The 20,390-nt window shown below is 34.8% G+C and overlaps 1 protein-coding gene across 1 annotated transcript in view; it reads right to left on the bottom strand.

Annotated features, from left to right (window-relative positions):
• Nucleotides 1-9,671: 9,671 nt before the first annotated feature.
• Nucleotides 9,672-20,390, bottom strand: part of LOC150082550 (cytochrome c oxidase subunit 4 isoform 1, mitochondrial-like) — a 45,100-nt gene continuing 34,381 nt past the window's right edge. Inside the window, exons 3-4 of the mRNA XM_090378688.1 lie at nucleotides 17,430-17,561; nucleotides 9,672-10,144 (exon numbers count right to left, since the gene is read on the bottom strand). Coding sequence (XP_090234814.1) covers nucleotides 10,008-10,144; nucleotides 17,430-17,561 — 269 coding nt within the window. The 3' untranslated portion in view covers nucleotides 9,672-10,007. The remainder of the gene's footprint in view (nucleotides 10,145-17,429; nucleotides 17,562-20,390) is intronic.

The following is a 20,390-nucleotide window of genomic DNA, read 5'->3' on the forward strand; positions in this document are numbered from 1 at the left end:
ATGCTCAACCCCATGGCATACAGATCTAATGTCCAGTTTTAACACTTTTTTAAAAACATAAATCTTATAGCTCACAATTTTTAAGGTATAAGACCCTTTGCTTTTAGCAACATTTGTGATTAATATAAAAATCAGGTATTTTGTTTTTAAAAGCAGGTATTAGTGCAACACCACAAATGCACAGTCAAATTGTGTGCAAAACTCATTTTCATATGATTTATCAATTAAGGTAAGTATATACACCTATGTACTACACAAAATCATTATTAACTGAAACATGACCATCTACCTATTAAGGTGTTGAACCTCTGTGCACACCATGGTATGGAGGAAAACCAGATTAAAAACATATTCGAAGACATGGCTGACCAAGTTGTTTGCAGAACTCCATAACTACTTCGTAATGGCTGGTGGCTGTCTACACCATCCCAGGTGCACGACTCTGCTAAAATCAAAATTTAGTAGGCTGAGGGAAAAAAGGTAACATCTGAATATTCTGCAAACCAATCTGCATATCTGGTCTTGTGAAATGGTATGCTATCCTGTTAAAAGCTACAATTGCCATTGGAGACAAAAAACAACAATGTACATGTACACTTGATCATCATTAGTGTTCTGATTGTTCACAGCTGTCATTAAACACTGAATTTTATGCAATTCCTCACATCATAGCACCACTGCTACCAGTTTACAGTCTGAACTAGGTCCGTCTGGTCTACTGTTACATTGTTTTTATCACATGCAACATCTACCATTGGTATAGTGAAAAAGAAAATTCATCACATTGTGCATACAAGTTTGATGTTAGTATGCAAGTTTTGGCTTGAAGTGATGAGGTTAGCTGGGGATATCAACTAGGATGTCTACTACAGTCGTGGACAAAACAACTGCATCACCTTAAAAAAAGTAACATTTCTAGTGAAACGTATAAGATACTGTTTGACTAGTCATTTTATTTGTCGCAAAGCAAAGGTATTGCATCAGCCGTATCTATAATTACGATGTTGGAATGGTATTACACGCTTATTAGTACTGTTTTGCAGAAGTGTAAATATGGCTCAATATGTTCAGTAGACACCAAGGGAAAAAAAGTGTAGCTGTTGCTCTGTCCCAGGAAGGGCTTTCTACGCATGCTATCGCTGATAAAATAGGCTGCCAACAGTCAACAGTATCCTGGGTGCTGAAATCAAAGCTTGAAACTGGTAATGTGAAGAGAAGACCTGGATCAGGCCGTAAGAGAGTGACTACGCCTTCCCAAGATTGATATGGTGCAAGGAAGCCTGAGACTTTTGCTGCACCAGTCGAGATAGAAGGGAATCGCCAAGGAAGAGAATAATGATGATATCCAGCCGAGGATCCTATGGGTGTGCCAAGCAACAAAATCACCAGATGCGAGCCCCTGGGGTTATAATTTTGCTATTAAGCTCTTTTAACTGTTTGTAGACAGACTCTACAAGTGGAATGCATATAATTCATTACAAAAAATTCTTTTTTTACCCTGAATTTTCATTAGCCCCATGCCTGCCACTTGCTTCAGCTTTTTTTTTTTTTTTTTAAGTAGCTAAGATATTTATTTTGGGTTAAATAGCATGTTAGTACGTGTTCACTTGGCAGACTGTTACAAGTCAGTTAATCAAGTAATGAACTAATGAAGTTCGATGCACTAAATCCACATTCTGTTGTACAGCTTACTGATAAGCATTTTATATTTGCACATGCTTTTTGCGATGCTGGCATATATGTAGTTCCGAGACATTCACTCATTCCATTTTTCGCACTTCTTATATCAGCAACTGAAATTTATACCAAATGTTCAAAAAGTATGGTATGAAATATTTGTTTATTGCTCAGCACATGCATCTGATTATTAGGAGGGCAAATTTCTGTAAGATATTTTGTTTATAAATAAATTAATTAAATGAAAACATCAATGTATTTCAGTGTGAGTAAAACATAATTTCAAATTTGGATTCAACCATCCACAGTACATTTTTCCACTCTTCAATTGTCCAATGTTGCTGGCTCTTAGCCCAAGCCAACTGTTTCTTTCAAGTTTCTGGTTTTAATAAGGGTTTTCAGACCACTACACAACTGTGAAGTCCTGCTTGTTTAAGGTGAAGCTTTACAGCAGATGTAGACATGGAAGTTTCTCAGTTCCTATTGAACTTAGCTCTGATTTCAGGTGCAGTAAGTTGTTGATTGTGTTTAGAAATCAGTGTTATGGTCTTATCTTGTGATTCCATTGTTACATATGGTCATCCTGATTGTAGTTTGTCCTTTAAACTGCCATAATCTCATTGAATGGTTTATAAGTTACAGCTCTTACTTCTCAATTTATATTATTGCAAAACACTCTAAAATCACCTACAATCTTCTACAACATTCTACTGAAGTCACCTTTCTGAAATATTCTCGAATATTCTAGAAATTTTTAAATACATAATAGAAAATATTTTAATAAAAATTGGTAAACCATTGGTCCTACTTTAATAAAAAGTTTTAAAATTAAGAAAAATTAAACGTTATTCTAAACTTTAGCATTAGCAGAGGCATATGATACAAGAAAGCAAGCTTATACAGCATTAGCCAAAAAAAAATCATTCCCATTTCACCCATCCATTCACTCCAAATGTTTGTCTGGTTCTGCCTTGAATTTATTTAAGCTAACTTCTACTACGACAGATGGAAGTTTGTTCCAGCAATCAACCACCTACTGTTTAGAGGCAAATTTCTGCACATCTATTCTACAACTGTTTCCTTAATTTGAATTTATGTCCTCTCATGTGATTAATCTGGGCAAGAGGAAGAATCCCATCAGCATTGAGCTTGCTCAAACCATTCAAGGCCTTATACACCTCAATCAGATCACCTCGTAGGTGCCTAGTCTCCAGATAATGCAATTTGAAGAGCTCAAGCCTTTCTTCGTAAGAGCTACCTTTGTTCCATTCACCAATCTCATTGCCCTTCTCTATACTCGTTCCAGCAGTTCTACATCCTTGCTAAAATGAGGCCTCCAGACCTGTATACAGAACTCAAGGTGTAGCCTGACCATTGCCTTATACAAGGGGATAATCACCTTCTTATCCCTGCTAGAAAAATTCCTGTATATTAATGACAAGACACCATGAACTACTCTTGCAGACTGTCTGCACTACTCACAAAATTCTTATCCACTTTTAGGAAGGAATGTGTATATATATGTATGTAAATGAGAAAGTTCATCACTCATATAGTTTGAAGATTATAAAAATAAATAAAAAAAATAAATTTTCTGTTTATACTCCAGGACAACCAAATGGTCAGAGGAGTTCACAAGAATACAAAAAACAGCACCATATTCAGCAGTCACGGGTTTGAACCCTGGTCACTCAAGGCACGTGTACTTATGCACCCCGCATGCCTGCCCACTAGGCTACGACGGCCTGTTTATATATCACTTGCAGTTTGTTAACCAATCTCCCTAGAAGAATACTAAAAATTGTGATTTACTTGTTTAAAATACTATTTGTTGCCTTCTGTAATGTTAGTAATCTGCTTTTTCTATCAAGGTTATTTAACTAATTTCCTCTTAATACATGTTAAAAGAAAATTTTACTTAGGTTATGTGTGGAAGGAGGAACCCTTTATACTTCTTTATAAAATGCTTTATACTGATACTTCATACTGATGTGATTTTACCTGTGCAGTGCAAGCTAATAAAAAGACATGAATGATTTCAATGTTATTATACATAGGATAGTATGTGCACAGAGAGGATTCTTTTAACACTTTAAATATATGTATAAACTCTAATTTATGAAAAGGACACTTCTCTATACTATTAAACCGATTTATTTTAAAAAAATTTAGCTGAACATTAAGCATTAGTCATACATTTCAGTAAAACTCTGTGTACTTTCATGAGTGATTAATAATAATAATATTTAGATTAAGTAAGAGTTCATAATATTTTACACTGCAGCTAAAAGCAATAGCATTTGCCATACAGTACAAGGAAGCCACAGGCTTTTGCTGCACTGGCACAAAAAAAAAAAAAAAAAAAAAAAAAAAAAACCCAAGTATATAATAAAACACAAAGTATATGTTTCCCTCCTCACAAAGGTAAGTATCCAGTTGACCTTTGAATTTATTCAAACTGTCAGCCTCAACTACCTGCAAGAGCAACTTGTTCCAGCTATCAACAACTCACGCTGGCTGAGTATAAGAAAGTACTTGTGCTTCCATTCTGATAGTTGGGAACTTAAAAATATGGAAATTTGCCTCCAATATGGTTATTTGATGGCTATACTGGCAAGTAGATGGATCACTAGTTTAGGTGCTTAGGTGCATTAACTGGCTTTGGTGTGGGGATTGTTTGGCCACCAGTTGAGCTGATCATCCGAGCCTTGTGATGTCACTGGTGATCACAGGTGTAATGATGATTAGATGACTTAAACTGAATCTGTTGGATATCCTGTGTGGCTGGAATGGGACACTGCCTGTGGTATTCTACTGGATGATAGGGGCTGATCTTTTTTCCGTCTGCTGCCCCACCCTATAAAGCGAGGGGGGGGCAAAATAAAAACTGCTAACACAGCAAATACTACACTGGCCAGCTGTGCTGCAAATTCCATTTAACACTTTCACTGCCTACTTTTCCGACAACCTTTTTTGACCCAGGTCTGAAACAGGATTGGGGAGGGCAGAGATATTTTGGGGCTTTTTTTTTCTAAATATGACTGAATTAATCATCCTACAATGACAAAACTATTTGATTTTTCTTCTGTCAAATTGGAAGAAAAAGTTCTAAAAGTAGGGTGGTTCCCCCTCCAAGTGGATTAAAAAATCTGAAGCTACATATTTCTGTGGGAAAAGCAGTGATGTTAAGAATGAAGGGGCACGAGACTCAGACATGAATTTCAAAACTGGGGGGGGTGACACTACATTCGATAAACCACTGAGACTAGGGTTGTCCTTAGGCCAATAGGACCCTGCTTCTTTTTTTTTTATTTTTTTACTGGCAGTTATTTGCCATTACGTTTGCAGACCAGTTGAGAAACAGCTTTATGTGCCAAATTCTACTCGTCTATAAATACTATTGAATGGGGTAGCAAAGCCCTTGGAATTTGACAAAATAATAAAGGAAATTTCAGAGAGAGAGAGAAGCAAGAAAGAGCTAAGTATAAACAGGAACCCTACTGTTATAAACTAAACACTCATTTGTACAAGAGCCATGCATGTTTAATAGTAACTGTTTATTGCAATAGTCCTTTGTTATGCACACTGTATATATTTTGAATAATACTAATAATAAAAATAAAATATATCCATACTCAGAAGCCCCACAAACCCACTGTATATAGGACACATGCTTCTAGGACTGATTCAGACTGAGACTACGAAGAAGACAATCATGCAATCTGTCACAAACAAAAACATCAACAAAGAAGGCCATTATTCTCTCCCATCCTTGGGCTCTTTTCTCATCCTTTCTTCAATCTCCTCCTGCTCATAATCACAGGTCAACTCCAAGTACAAGATATTCCAACAGATCCAGTTATGTCTGCAGACCAAAAATGCACAGGGTACCACAAGAAATTGACATGTATACAAGGACAGTGAAGATCACAGGGCTCACTAGACTGGTTCAATTAATGATCAAACAACTAACCCCCAACCAATCAACCTACTCTAGTATCTCAACCAATGATCTACCTTACTTGATGTAACCTCCAAAGCACCCAAAAAGATACAGATAGTTCACTTTTAAGTTGCTAACCAGAGGGATGGACACATGTAAGAGCTTGATTATTTACACCAATGAGCCAAAACATTATGACCAGTGAGTTGTTATGCAAATCGAAGCAACTGCAGGCGCATGCACGGGTTGGGACACAGTATAAAAAACACCTGATATTGAGCTCCGTTAATCAGTGTTGATCTTGTTTTCAGATGGGAAAGGCAACGGACTTAAGCGAGTTTGACAAAGGGCAAATTGTAATGGCCAGACAACTGGGTCAGAGCATATCCGAAATGGCATGGCTGGTGGGGTGCTCACGGTCAGCCGTGGTTAGTACCTACTGAAAGTGGTTCGAGGAGGGAAAACCCATGAACTGCCGGTGGGGTGTTGGATGATCACAGCTCATTGATGCTCAAGGTGAGAGAAGGCTCACCTGGATGGTACGTGGCAACAGAAGGGTGACCGTGGCACAACTCGCCAGTAATTGGAATGCTAGTGACGGGAGTAATGTGTCACAACACACACAGTACATCGAACCCTGCTGAAAATGGGGCTGCATAGCCGCAGGCTGCCCTGAGTGCCCATGCTAACCACGGTTCACCGTGGCCAGCACCTACAATGGGCACACGAGCATGGAAACTGGACCTTGAGTGATTGGAAGATGGTCGTCTGGTCCGATGAATCATGTTTCCTGTTGCACCATGTGGACAGCCAGGTATGTGTGCGTTGTTTACTTGGGGAAGTGATAGTGCAAGGATGCACCGTGGGACGAAAACAAGCCAGTGGCGGCAGTGTCATGCTTTGGGTGATGTTCTACTGGAATATCCCGGGTCCAGTCATCCATGTGTCGGGCCCTCTGACGTCTACCACCTACCAAAACATCATTGCTGACCAGGTACACCCTTTCATATCAATGGTCTTCCCCTCTGGCAGTGCCATCTTTCAGCAGGATAATGCGCCATGCCACACCACCCTGATTGCTCAAGACTGGTTTGTGGAAAATGAGGAAGACTTCCAGGCATTGCCTTGGCCTCTAAATTCCCCAGACATTGATCCCATTGAGCATCTGTGGTTTGTGTTGAAACAGCAACTCCAATTTGCAGTGTCTCAACCACGGACCTTATAGGAGTTAAAGGATCTGCTGGTTACATGTTGGTACCAGATACCACAAGCATCCATGCCTCACTGGGTACGAGTTGTTTTGGCTGCATGTGTAGAACCGACATTACATTAGGTAGGTGGTCATAATGTTTTGGCTCAGCGGTGTATATAGTTACTTTGTATTTTTATGCTACCAGCACAAGTAGGACTAGCTGCAATGTGACATCATAAAATTTTAAATAATCTAAATATAATAGACTCTCGATTTTCCGGGATTGATGGTAAAAAACAAATCTTGGATAATTGATTTGCCAGTTAATCCAAAAATACAAAAGTCCCCGACATACGTAAGAGACACGTTCCAGGACTTCTTACTTCATTGAGTTTTATGTAACTCGGGAATGACTAATAACATATTGCTACTATATTATTATTGACAAATCTGAATTCTGCGCGATACTTGTTAATGTTTGGCCATTTTAATACATCCTTATTATAATGATTCCTAAGAGATTTAACAAATGCACCATTTTCAAACCTTTGAATAATTTCAAGTTTTTGTTTAAATGAATACGGAACTGTTTTGCGTTTACCCATCATTTTCGCGATTTCTAAACAAAAAAAAAAAAAAAAAAATACTATAAAAAAAATTCCGACATCCCTGACATAAATAACGAAACAAAATTTGTCCTTTTGCACTGCAATGGAACACAACAATCGACGTGGCGCACTAAAATTAAATATTTGGTCTCTTTTTTTATTATTATTATTTTTTTTGAGCGGCGGATGTGAAGACAGCGGGAATTGCAAGATAATAGATACACTAATCTCCCAATGACGACTTATAATGCCGCTTGTCGCTTATTTACGGCTTGCAAAATATCTGTTTATACCTATTCTAGTTATTGAATTTTTGATTTCTGGTTGATTTTTTTTTTTTTTAAATTTGCAGTCTTGAAGTGCCCCGGTTAATCGAGAGTCTGCTGTATTCTAATTGTTAATTAGTAATGAAGTCGTAATGAAATGTAATAATTCAATTAGCTTTTATGACTAAAAAGGGGGTTTAGGGGTGAAAGCCTCAGACTATGAAATTTGCTAGATGAACAAGTTAGCGCAAAGCATCATTTTAGTTTGTAGTAAATTACTGACGTAGGTGAAATGGCATTGTTTTTGTTGCATGGCCAGTGGTGGTCAGTATCTGTCAAGAATAAGTAACGTTAGTCTTCTCTACTGGCAAAGTGTTGCTTATTCGAGATAGTGCAATATCATGGCAACTCATTGCGAAGGCATTCACAATAGAGATGTAACAAAAACAATGCAATTTCATCTACTCCGGTGATTTACTACAAATTAAAATAATGCTTTGTGTCGACTTGTTTGTCTAGTAACCTTCCCACAGTCTGAGACTTTCAGCCCTAAACTCCTTTTTAGTCTTTACTATTGCATGGTGTCTGGCATCTCTTATATTGTGGAGTTATACTTCATAACTGGGTTGTAACTCATTGTATCACTGGTACCTATCTGGGTGGTGGTATCTGCCAAGAATAAGTAACCTTAGTCTTCTATACTGTTGAAGCATTGCTTATTCCAGGTAGGGTAATATCATGGCAACTCACTGTGAAGGCATTCACAATATGAAATGTAACAAAATCGATGCCATTTCACCTACTTCGGTGAAATCCTACAAACTGAAATGATGCTTTGCATTAGCTTCTAGGTTAAGATTTTAGTATTATATTAAGTACTTTGTGATTTTAGTAGTTATTTTGTTAATTTCTTTGATAACTTTTGTGCTGAACTGAGTTGCAGTGTTGAACCACAGATACAGCACAGGTAAAATCACAACAATACATGCTTTCATTTAGTGTGGTGTGCCCGGAACTATCCTACTGACAAGAAAAGGCAACTGACACTGGTAATCTGAGTATACTGGGTGACTCAGAGTTTATCAATAAATATACAGATTTATATGTATTTTTTTTACTAATTAAATCTTTGCATTTAAACTCAAATAGCTAAAATTTACAGATGGCACAAATAAATTAGTGCTCAACGTTTTATAAAACTAAATTACATCTATCAAGGACAATAAAGAATATTAAAAGAAATCTGACAATTATCCTAATTTACAGTATGAATATTCTCAGTGGAATTGGGGAGTAGAAAATGGCCCACCAGCTCCTAATTATGATGGATCCTCCATGTGTGGATTGATTATACTCTTATACAAACAGAATTTTTGATTATCCAGCCACTCAAAGGTCCAATGGCAGGTGGATAAAAAAAAAGTTTACTGTGCTTAGTTATCATAATGATTATTTAGGAATTTCTTTAAAAATAACTCACTCCTCTATTCTGCTTGTATTTAATTTTCCATATGGTAAATTTTTAAATTAAAAGAAAGAAGATTACAAAATTAAAAATAACCAATGAGACAAGATTCCTGCTCACCAAGATCACTCCTGATATTTAAATCTCTGTCTTCTGTGTGCACACTATCTAACATGGCAACTCATAACAACATATCAAAAACTAGTGCTCCCCTTGTCATTGTGTTTTCAAGAGTTATTTTCTTCAGTTTTGTGTTTTATGGTCAACATTAGCAGTTTTAGCAATTTTTAACTTTATAGTCTTTCTTTTAATTTAAAAATTCACCACATGGAAATTTAAATACAAGCAAAATAAAGAGGTGAGTTATCTTCAAAGAAGTTCCTAAATAATTATTATTGCAACCTTGATAACTAGGAACTCTTCAACTATAACTCTTCACATAATGTACTTAGTTATAAAGAAATAATCAATTTTTTTTATAACTAACAATAATATAACAACAATAACAGACATATAACAATAATCACAGAATGAATTTTAATACAGAACTAGCAAATAATAATACAATATTGATATCTGCCTTAGTAATACATAACAAAAATGTCTGTACACTAGTGATAACCACTATGCTCTTCCGCTATGCTGGCTACAGCACAATGACTAGCCAGAAAAAAGATCTTGGGTACTTTCAATACAAATGATATTAGCAATTAATTTACTTTGTTAGAACTGTAATGAAGATCACAAACAAATGAAGGACTGAAGTCGCTTTAAATGAGCATTAGTGGCAAAAACTAAGTAACCACAAAGAAAGAGACATAAGTATGTAATAACTGTTTTCATTGAAAGCAATCACTTATTCCTTCCATCTTCCTTTCTCATAGTCATAATTAGATGTGAGTCCATCTATAGGATTAACTCTTATAGCAATCATCCTTTCAAGTTGAGCAGCTTTTGCTTCATCTTTGAATGAGTCAGGCATTGGACCATAAACTGATAAAGAAACAAAAAAATAAAAATTTAAGTTGAGTAGCCTAATAGTAGTAAGAAAACAAATATCTTATACTCATAGTGATTATTTTATAATAATCAGAAGATATATAAAAAAAAAAGGGTAAACTGCAGCCATTATCAATCCACTGCTAGATGGAAGCCTCCTGAATGATTCATGTTGAGAAAAATGGACCATAATCTGCCACGCGGGTCCAGTGCAGGTTGGCAGATAGACTGTATTTAGCAGTCAGGGGCTTGAACTCAAGCCCCTGACTGCTAAAATTGAACCCCCTGTCTACTCAAAGAGCACGTGCTACTGCACTTGCACTCCTGACCACTCGGCTACAGAGGCTGCTTTGTCTAAAATCACTTTTATTAAAAGGATAACCAAGGACTTGAAGATTTATTTTGAGCTTTCAAAATCTACACTTGATAATTTGGTAAGGCTTCTGACAGTTCTGGACGCGAGAGCGAGAGAGAGAGCTCTTCATTTTTTAAAGAAGCATGAAAGGATTTTATAAAATAACTTACAGACATTATTAATAACTTAATAATGTAATAGAAAATTAAATTTTATACTTTTAAGTTTTCCACAATTTGCAGTTAGAAATTTTTTAAGAAAATCAAAAAATCATATCTATAAGTAACCAATCAGGCAGTAAGCTAGTTTTTTCTGAGGCCTCCATAAAGGAAGATTCTAGGCTTTATGAGCCCCAAAGGTTAGACCACAGGTCCTCAATTGGTAACAATAATGCACAAATAGGCAATGGAAATTTTGGCTGTATAATTTTTTAACCCTTTTGCAGGCAACTGGAAAAGGCTCTAATTTAAAAACTATAGTAGCAGTTTTTGTAAGTTTATTAATGTTACCACCAATAATTTTTCCTTTATAATTTCTGCTGCCAGATCAAATATACACCCAGGAAAGATGCTATGACAATATGGTTAGTAAAAACCAATTTATGATTGGCACACACACTGTTTTCATTGCACACAATATAAAACAGATGCAAATTTTTCTGACACCAGTTTTTATCACTCTAAGATGCAGCTTCCAATAGATAATTTTCCTTGAAGTTTTGCTAACAGATTAAGAGTGTATCATAATAAATAAGAGCATATCATAATATATTTTTCAAAAAAACAATTCGATTATGACCAGTGCACAAAATACTTTCAACTGAATGAAAGAAAAGCAGCCAAAGATTTTTTTTTTTAGGTAAAGTGCATACTAAATAATGATCTTACAACAAAATGGATTTCACAAAACAATTCTTTGAGTAGTGTATACCTTTTTATTCTCATTTGCATATAACACAAAGTTTCTATCCAACACATTTTTGACAGTTATACCACAACTGCCAAACATATCTTTCCTTAAAAGTTTGTTGTAAGATGATATGCTATTAGAATATATTAGAAAGATACTATAAGAAAAAAAATTTTATGAGCAGGACACCTTTTTTTTCATACTTTTGCATGCAATTTAGAATGGATGCAAAGTTTTGATATGATTTAATAATTTTGACAATTTATATCATGGTTACCAATAGATCATTTTCCTTGAAATTTTATTATTATTACCAGATGAATATACATCCAAGAAAGTTTCTCTAGAGAAATCTATTTAAAAAAAACAATTCATTAAACTTATTTAAATGCACTTACTTAAATTTATTAAATACTTGAAAACTAAATGATCATAAAAAAGACATACATAACCATATGAAGTTAAACATCTTGAAGAGATTATAATGTGTGGTTATTAATCACATCTAAAAACTTTATAAGTTCAAGTTAATTACATGCAGTGAAGTGTTCCTCTTATTTTATTTATTAAACCTATGTGATTAAGTTGTGCTCTTCAATTCTCCTAATAGCAGTATTTTTTCTGCCAATTTTTCAGCCAGAATACAAAACAGTGTTCTGGATGAAAACGTGGCAGAAAAAGATACCTGCTCCCACACTTTTCCTGTTTGCTCTACAATTAATGAAGATATCTTGAATTTTAAAAATAGAAATCAGAGAAAATACTTTTCTTTAAAGGTATGTTGGGTTTTAGTTGTGTGGACAGAGTGGTTGGAGAGAGTGTGAAAGAGCTAAAAATCATTGGGTTCCAATTGACCCTGTGCAACTCCAAGTTGCATATTGGTTTTGCATAAACAAAACTTTTACAATGCTATTCATAAATCTGCAATACAGTGCTTGAATTCAAGAAAATTCCACGATGTTACAATATTTAAAATTTTATTAAAAATCAGTCTCATCCTCAGAAATCAAGAATTTTCTTATGAAACAGGGTATAAGGTGTACAAATTAAAAGAGGATCTTGCACCAGTGAACAATATATAGTACCAGCTTGCAGTACATCTGATGAACTTTAAACCATCAAAATCCCAACATGGAGAAATACAAATGGAACAATATGCCTAATCTGTTTTCTGGTAACTGAAGAAAATAAACCTGCTGATATCTATCATTGTGTGAAGTAAGTTTATTGAGCACATTACCTAGGAAGGGCAGCTGTTCATAACTGGAAAGAAGTCCAGATCAAATGATACACTAGATGGACATCAACAAATAAAACCTTATTTAGTATCAGAAAGTTAGTGAATCTTTTTGTGACTATATTGTTGCAAAGAATGAGTCGCAGTGCCATCATTATCTCTAAAAGTCAAACACAAAAACACATGTGGTGAAAACATCCCCCACTTCCTATCACAATAAGAAACATCAGCATCAGATAATTAAGGATGAAAACTGTAATTAGCAACATTACTGAACAAACAAATAAATGAAAATATCTATGATACAGAAATGCAATGTAACAAACAGAAGTAGACTCCTGATTAACCAGGGAGGTTGGGAAATAAATTTCCCTATATAATTTCCCCAAAATAAGCAAAAAATTTGTATTATGAACAATATGCATTTAATATATATATATTGTATATATATATATATAAAAATTGTATACAGTCGGTCCTCGTATAACACGTGTTTACATTACACGAATTCGATCATACACGATTTATAAATAGGGGAACGTTATCTTACATAACACGAACTGAATTCGCTTATACACGATTCGCCTTTGTGTTTACAAGAAATGGCAGTCGAACGCGGAATCACCCCAACCGAACGCAACACGATAGGAATGAAGAAGATTCTGAAAATGTATTTATGTGTTTTATATCAGTGAAGGGGAAACACATTTCACCATAATAACGTAAAAACCAACACAATTCCAGCTATCGATATAATCGCAAATGCAATTAGATGGAGTTTACTACCAGTTTATAACAGATTCCACTAGCAGAAACGAACTGGAAATTGTTTTTATTGTTTTATGGTAGTAACCCCCAGAAATGTGCTTTAGTTAAATGTGGGGTGTTAATAGTGTATCTCGGCCTTTACGGTGTTGTTTATTCAGTTGCTATACGCCCGCAGCTTTGTTTATGTTTAAGCGTGCCTCCTCGTTTTGTAATTGCGCTTTATTCCCTAAAAATTAGTAAAATACTTAAGGTGTGAAAAGGAAGCGCCCTGGCGAACACACTGCAGATTCAGAGAGAGAGAGAGAGAGAGAGAGAGAGAGAAAAAAAGCAATATCGATAAACAGAGGCGGACTGGATCAAAAATTCTTACCCGGGAAAATTTATAGTGGCCTCATACTACAGTTTATGGCCAAAATCACACCGGCCTCCGGCCCACCGGGATTTCCCAGGTAAGGCTTATGGCCAGTCTGCCTCTGTCGATAGAGAAAAAATATGAAATTGTGAAACGCTTTGAGCGAAATGAAAGACCATGTGATATTGCACGTGCTACAGACCTAAATGAGGCAACGCCGAGAATTACAAAGAATGCGGAGAAAATAAAAACAACTTTCATAGCGGGAACAACTCAAAGTGTAATTAAAATCGATTAGATTAAGACACAAGAATTGGAAGAGATGGAACGGCTGTCATCTGTTTGGATAGAAAATCGAACAAAAAACAAGTTTGCTTACGATAGAAGCAAAAGCGTTAGCAATATTTTATTACGTAATAGTCGTAATTAAATACGTAAGCATTTTATTACGACTATTTTATTTAATATAATAATTTTTTATGAATAAAATACGTATTTTATTTGTAAAAAATACTTTTTAGTATTAAAAAATACTAAAAATACTTTATTATAATATAATAAATAATAAAAAATATTTATTATATTATAATAAAAAATATATTATATTTTTTATTACGTATTTTAATCGTTATAAAATACATAAGTATTTTATAACGATTAAAATTACCGATTATTTATTGTGTTTGGTAATGTTTTGGTTCCAAATGTGTGTTCAATCTTGGGTGGTCGGCACCTAACCCCACTTTTCCCATAGGGCCTGTTGTTTATATTGCACGATTCTGCATTGCACGAGGGTTTCTAGGAACACAACTATCGTGCTATACGAGGACAGACTGTACATGCATGTATCCATATGTTCTATTATTTATTGAAAAAGGAAAGTATAGAAGTTTGTCTCTTTACATCACTGACCTTTCAACAAATAGAAGAACATTAAATTACACAATGTCGTCTTGTCAGCAAGAGCCATGTCTTCTTGCTCTGCATAGTCAAGCAGATCCTCCACGAGACAAAGCAGTACTATGCAAGATTTTATTTGTTGGAAATAAATTTTATTCTGCATCATCAGAGTCTTCATTTCTGTTCGGCCCTTCTTTGTTCATAACCCTACGTACTATTTCGTCGTCACATAATATTTCATGGCAGATTAAACTTTCATCTGCGTTAAGCCACTCAACTTCATCTAAAATTTCAAAACCTTCAGTCTGTCTTAAATCATATAAGACATCATTATTAGTCTAGTCACTAATAACTTCTTCGTCTTTTGCAGTTACGTGTAATGTTTTCCAAAATGGTATTTGTAATGCTGTGCTTTTGATCAATGTCCACAACGTTGATCGATGTTCAACATTATGTTGAAATTTCATAAATAGCATCCAATACTATCATATTTTTTCAAAATGACAATGAATTACCTTTCCAGATTAATTTATGTAACAGGTTTTTTTTATAAATTTCTTTAAAATTTTGAGCACCCCTTTGGTCCAATGGTCATATTAATGCTGTCACATTTGGTGGCAAATATTTCACAAAACCATACCCATCATCTGACTTTAAAATTTCCTCAGCTGGGTGACTACAAGAATTGTCCAAAAGTAAAACGGCTTTTTTGGTAGATTAAATGATTTTAAATGTTGATGCTCTGTTGGAATGAATTTCTTTGTAAACTGGTCAGAAAAATTTCACCATCCACCCAAGCTGATTTATTGTAGTAGCAAATGGATAAATTTGAAACACCAATTCCAGAAAAAGCATGATGTTTTTTTGCAATACCAATTACACAGGGTTTCAAAAAAAATAGTTCCAGTAGCATTTCCACAACATAAAACAGTCAACTTTTTTTTAGGAACTCTGTAACCAGAAGTACTCAGTTCAGTTTTGTGTGGAAAACACTCCAAAACAAACTGGTTTTGTTAGCATTGAAAATTTGTTCTGGTACGAGCTCTTCCTCTTCAATGAATTGCTGAAACTGGTGCTTAAATTTTTTTTGTCTGCTGCAGGTTCATCAGAACTCAGTTTCTCACCTTGGGGATGGTAATTTGTCTAATACTGTGTCACTGTTTAAATCTTATCAATCAACCAGAAAATGCATTAAATTGCCCTGGTAATTTTAACTCTTGGGAAAAATTCTTAGTTTGAGTGACACAAATTATCCCAGAAACTGGATCCTCTTGTACCCTTTGTTGATTAAAACATATAACCATCACTTTGTCTAATTCACCATATGTAAAAGTTTTCATCTAGTTTCATTTTGACATACCACTAACACTATCTGAAACTTTACCAAATCCGATTAATTTAACTTTATTCTTTATTAAATTTCATACACCTTGTTCAGCAAAATTGTACTCGTTCATTAAAGTTGATACTCCAGTACCTTTTTCACGTTTATTAATGAGTTTGAGTTTTTGTTGTTTTGAAAGAACAATTCTTTTTCTTTTTAATATGATGGATAATATAAAATCTTTTAAAATAACTGCAAACAAAATAAGTATGTACTTACTGAACAATTGCAACTCAAGTGTGCCCACCCACTTAATAGTAGTAGTGGCAAAGGATGCAAGAAAGCAAGCTTATATAGCATCAGCCAAAAAAAAAAAAAAAAAACACATACTTCACCCATCCATACCCTCCAAGAATTTGTCTAGTTCTTCCTTGAATTTATTCAAACTCTCCACTTCCACAACAGCAGATCGGAGCCTATTCCAACAATCAACCACTCACTGGCTGGGCAGTGTTCTTCTGAATTGGCTTTTATAATTCCTGCTCTCTCTCTCTTCCAAAGCAGTCCAAACATGTACAACCAGGCAACATCCTTTTACTGTCCAACTTAAAACTCACAGAACCAACTTGTCTTCCTCCTCATTTATTCATTCAACTTCCATTTTCTGAAACAACCTTCCTTTATACTTATTTCCTGAAAATTATAATCTACAGAAGTTCAAATCTAATGTCAACAAATATTACTCACAATTAACATTTTTAGTGCACAATTAATGCACTATATGATGAACAACGAATGCATACCTGTTTGTATGCACATGTACCTAAAGACTGAAGGAATTCCTAAGGAAAAGGATTGTACAGTAGACTCCCAGTGGTGGTTTAAGGGTTTGTGGGCCCTAAGTGCATAAAATGTAGTGATGCAGATGTTTTTTTTACTGATCACTGCAAACTGACACAGATCAAATTTTTTCACCATGAGGTAACAATCACTGCTGAAAGATACCATGGCACACCACCAGAACATTTATTACAAGCAATAAAATTCCAGCTATAAGCCTTTTATCTCCTCATGACATTATCCATTGCCACACTGCAATTCCTATTTGGGAAACTTTAAACTGTTTCAATAAGAAGTATAATAATGCTCTTATTGATTCCATTCCTGCTTTGTAAAGATTGACTCGTTAAGAAGTTCAGGAATGATGGTTTAAGAATCTTTTGAGATGTTTTCAGTCAACAACTTGAAACATTATCATTTTATACACTGGAATTGACTGGTTAGTGAAACTTGGAACATGTGCCTTAATGACTTATGGAGATTTCATTTAAGTAAATAAGAATTTTAAGTACACTCTGGTCTTTGTCCACCTTCACTTGACAAGTCCTTAATAAAGAAATCCAATAAACTAAACTTTACAAAAGTAATACTTACCATACATTTTAAGTGACAGGAATACCCATATAGCAAAAGAAATGCCTGTTAATACACCAGCTACATATTGTTTCCATTCACCAGTTGGAGCTTTCATTTCAGCAAATGTCTGACAGAAACTGGCCCTATATACTGATTTGAAACAAAAAATAAATAATAATAATTATTATTATTCCACAGATTTCCAACATACAATAAAGTACATGCATATGTACACAGTATGGAAAAAAAAAGTAATGACTGAATTAAAATAAGGCAAAATATTTATAAGAAAATATTTTCTTTCTTATCTCTCTCAAAATAGTCCCCAGGAGACTGAATATGCTTGTTACAGCATTTGTACAATCTTTTAAAAAAATTTTTTGCTGTGATAGTATTTAGTTCTGTCATTTTTCTGAATGTCAAATACACTATCAAATCAGCATCCTTTCAATCCCAATTTCAACTTGGGGACACTCACCCTCAGTAATAATGCTGTTTAACAGAACCAGGTTCACTATCATTTGTTTAAACAAAATATTTACAAGCATCCAATTGTCTGAGGTTTTTCCTCATCATGCAAACAGCATGGAACAAACTTCATGCAAATTCCCCCACCCCACCCCCAAATCTGTGGTAATTATAGACTTTATCAATTCCATATTCAACTCACTAGCATTTTAAGTGTTAATCGGCATGCAAGCTTCGTTCACAAATTCGAGGCTGCAGGTAATTTTTGGTCATCCACTTCAAAGATCATCTGATACATTCTCCTCTACCCTCTGCAAAATGTCGAAATATCTGTGTTCGAGACAGAGAATGATCCCATAAGCTTTATAACATTTCGTGTTTCAGTGGGATTTTTCCCCAGCTTTACACAAAACGTGATCCATTTCCATTCTTTGGTTTCTGAAGGTTCACATTCAGATTTATTAACATTTATTGTCATGATGCACAAAGGACATCCATACAAAAAAGCAACTTAAGGCCAACTGATTAGGGTTGGTGGGACTGCCAAGATCATACTTATATGCTTCTCTAGTGCCGTCCCCCAGAGCGGTACTCGTGTTAAGACTTCTTTTTAAATTCAGTGTCATTACTTTTTTGCCACACCAAAAAATAAAGGAACAGTAAAAAAGTCTGTGGGCTGGCAGTGTGAGCTGACTTGGTAATCATAATAAGCACAACTGATCTGCTTGTAATTAAATGGTCTGCTATGAAAGAAGTTTTTCACCATTGTTTACATTGCAATTTGTCTTGTGTAACCCACTATGTACATTCCATATGGTGGTAGGCTTCAAAAATGCTACACACACCAAACCTTATACAACAAGCAAACACATTATCAGTGCATGCATGTTATACTGAAATGACAGAAATACTAAAACAAAATATCACTAAGAATGTTAACAGAAGTAATGGTAGTAGCAGCACTATAATATAGAGGATAATCAACTGTTCATCTAACCATTTAATTTATTACATATATGAAATGGCAATAAACAAAAGTTTTGGGTGTGACGGATAGAAAAGTATGATTTTAAGACTTGGAATCCAGTATCAACCTTGATTTGCTATCGTTTCAAAAAGTAGTGTAATAAGACTACATATTCCAAAGGTTCTATTGTATTACCAAGGTTTGTTTAATAACAAAATTCTGTCACAAAGTATGCCAATGCTGTCCAATTTGGACCAGTGTGACAGCCTACTTCCTATTGGGATATTTCAAGGAGAGAATATTTCAGATATTATAAGAATATAAATGAATATGAAGTCCCCACCATACATTTATTGCCACAATTAGACATTTTATTATTATTATTTGGTTTTTTTTTAGGAGCGTCAGCAACGAAGGCTATACTGCTCCGTGAATATGCGGTGGTCATTCCTGACCTTTCCGCATCCTCCGTATTTGGTGGTGACGGGCTCGAACCCCAGTCTAATCAAGAAGCGTGTGCTATGCACTGCTGCTCCTTCCCACCTGGCTACGGAGGCGCCTAGACATTTTATTATTTGATTACGTCATACAAATTGAAATCTATAATGGTACAGTGAGTACATTTTGATTTACAATTTTTTATATAAATCTATTACAATTTCAACAGTTGTGAAGTATAAATCTATTTGTGTATCAGTTATGCATATTGTAAGGCACCAGAAAGACAATTAGTAACTTCCCTCTGTGACTATGAATTCCAACAGCAAATCTGGCCAACAATACTAGTGACATGCAAATGATCAATGATAATTTCTGATTCAGAATATCAGGATAAAAATTGTAATCAATAACAATAAGCAAATATCTATGATACAGAATTGAAACATAATATATATAGGGTACTTCAATTAAAGACACTTGGGATCTGTCACTCATTTTTAAGTTTAGGCTATCTATTGTCTTGAACTTTTTTTTTTGTTGTTGTTGTTGTATTTTGGCTGAAATTTTTGAAGTTGATGTTAAAATTGGACTAAGCTTAGATGATTTGGTGATTTCTAAATTAAAATTTGTCTAATCAAATGCTTTTTTGCTCAATGGGAAAAAGTTTTCCCCATTCTCGGTGTACTTCTGAAACAAATATAAATCAATTTTATTTAAGAAAAAAAAAAGCAGCAATATAACGGTTGTACGCGTGAGGAGACAGCACAAACTGCGATCCCATCATACAGCTAGCTATGACGGAATATATTAACAATATTTTAGCACGAATTAAGAAATATCCAACAGAACTGTCCAGAGCAGAGGTTTCATAGAATATTCTGTGAAACAGGAAAGGGATCCCAGAGGTTCTTCTGAATTTTTTCATTATTTTTTTATCATTGATTTTATTCAATTTGTACATATGCTACTATTACTAATACATTCACTCCACCTATATTTGAGAAAGTGTGTCCAGCATGCCATAATTTTTTGAATGTCAAAAAACATCAACATTCCAACATCCTCAGCATTCTGAAAATTCATAAATAATGGTTGAAAATAAA

This window comes from Mastigoproctus giganteus, chromosome 7, assembly GCF_048544385.1.
Source record: "Mastigoproctus giganteus isolate SK-2022 chromosome 7, ASM4854438v1, whole genome shotgun sequence".
NCBI classification, from domain to species: Eukaryota; Metazoa; Arthropoda; class Arachnida; order Uropygi; family Thelyphonidae; genus Mastigoproctus; species Mastigoproctus giganteus.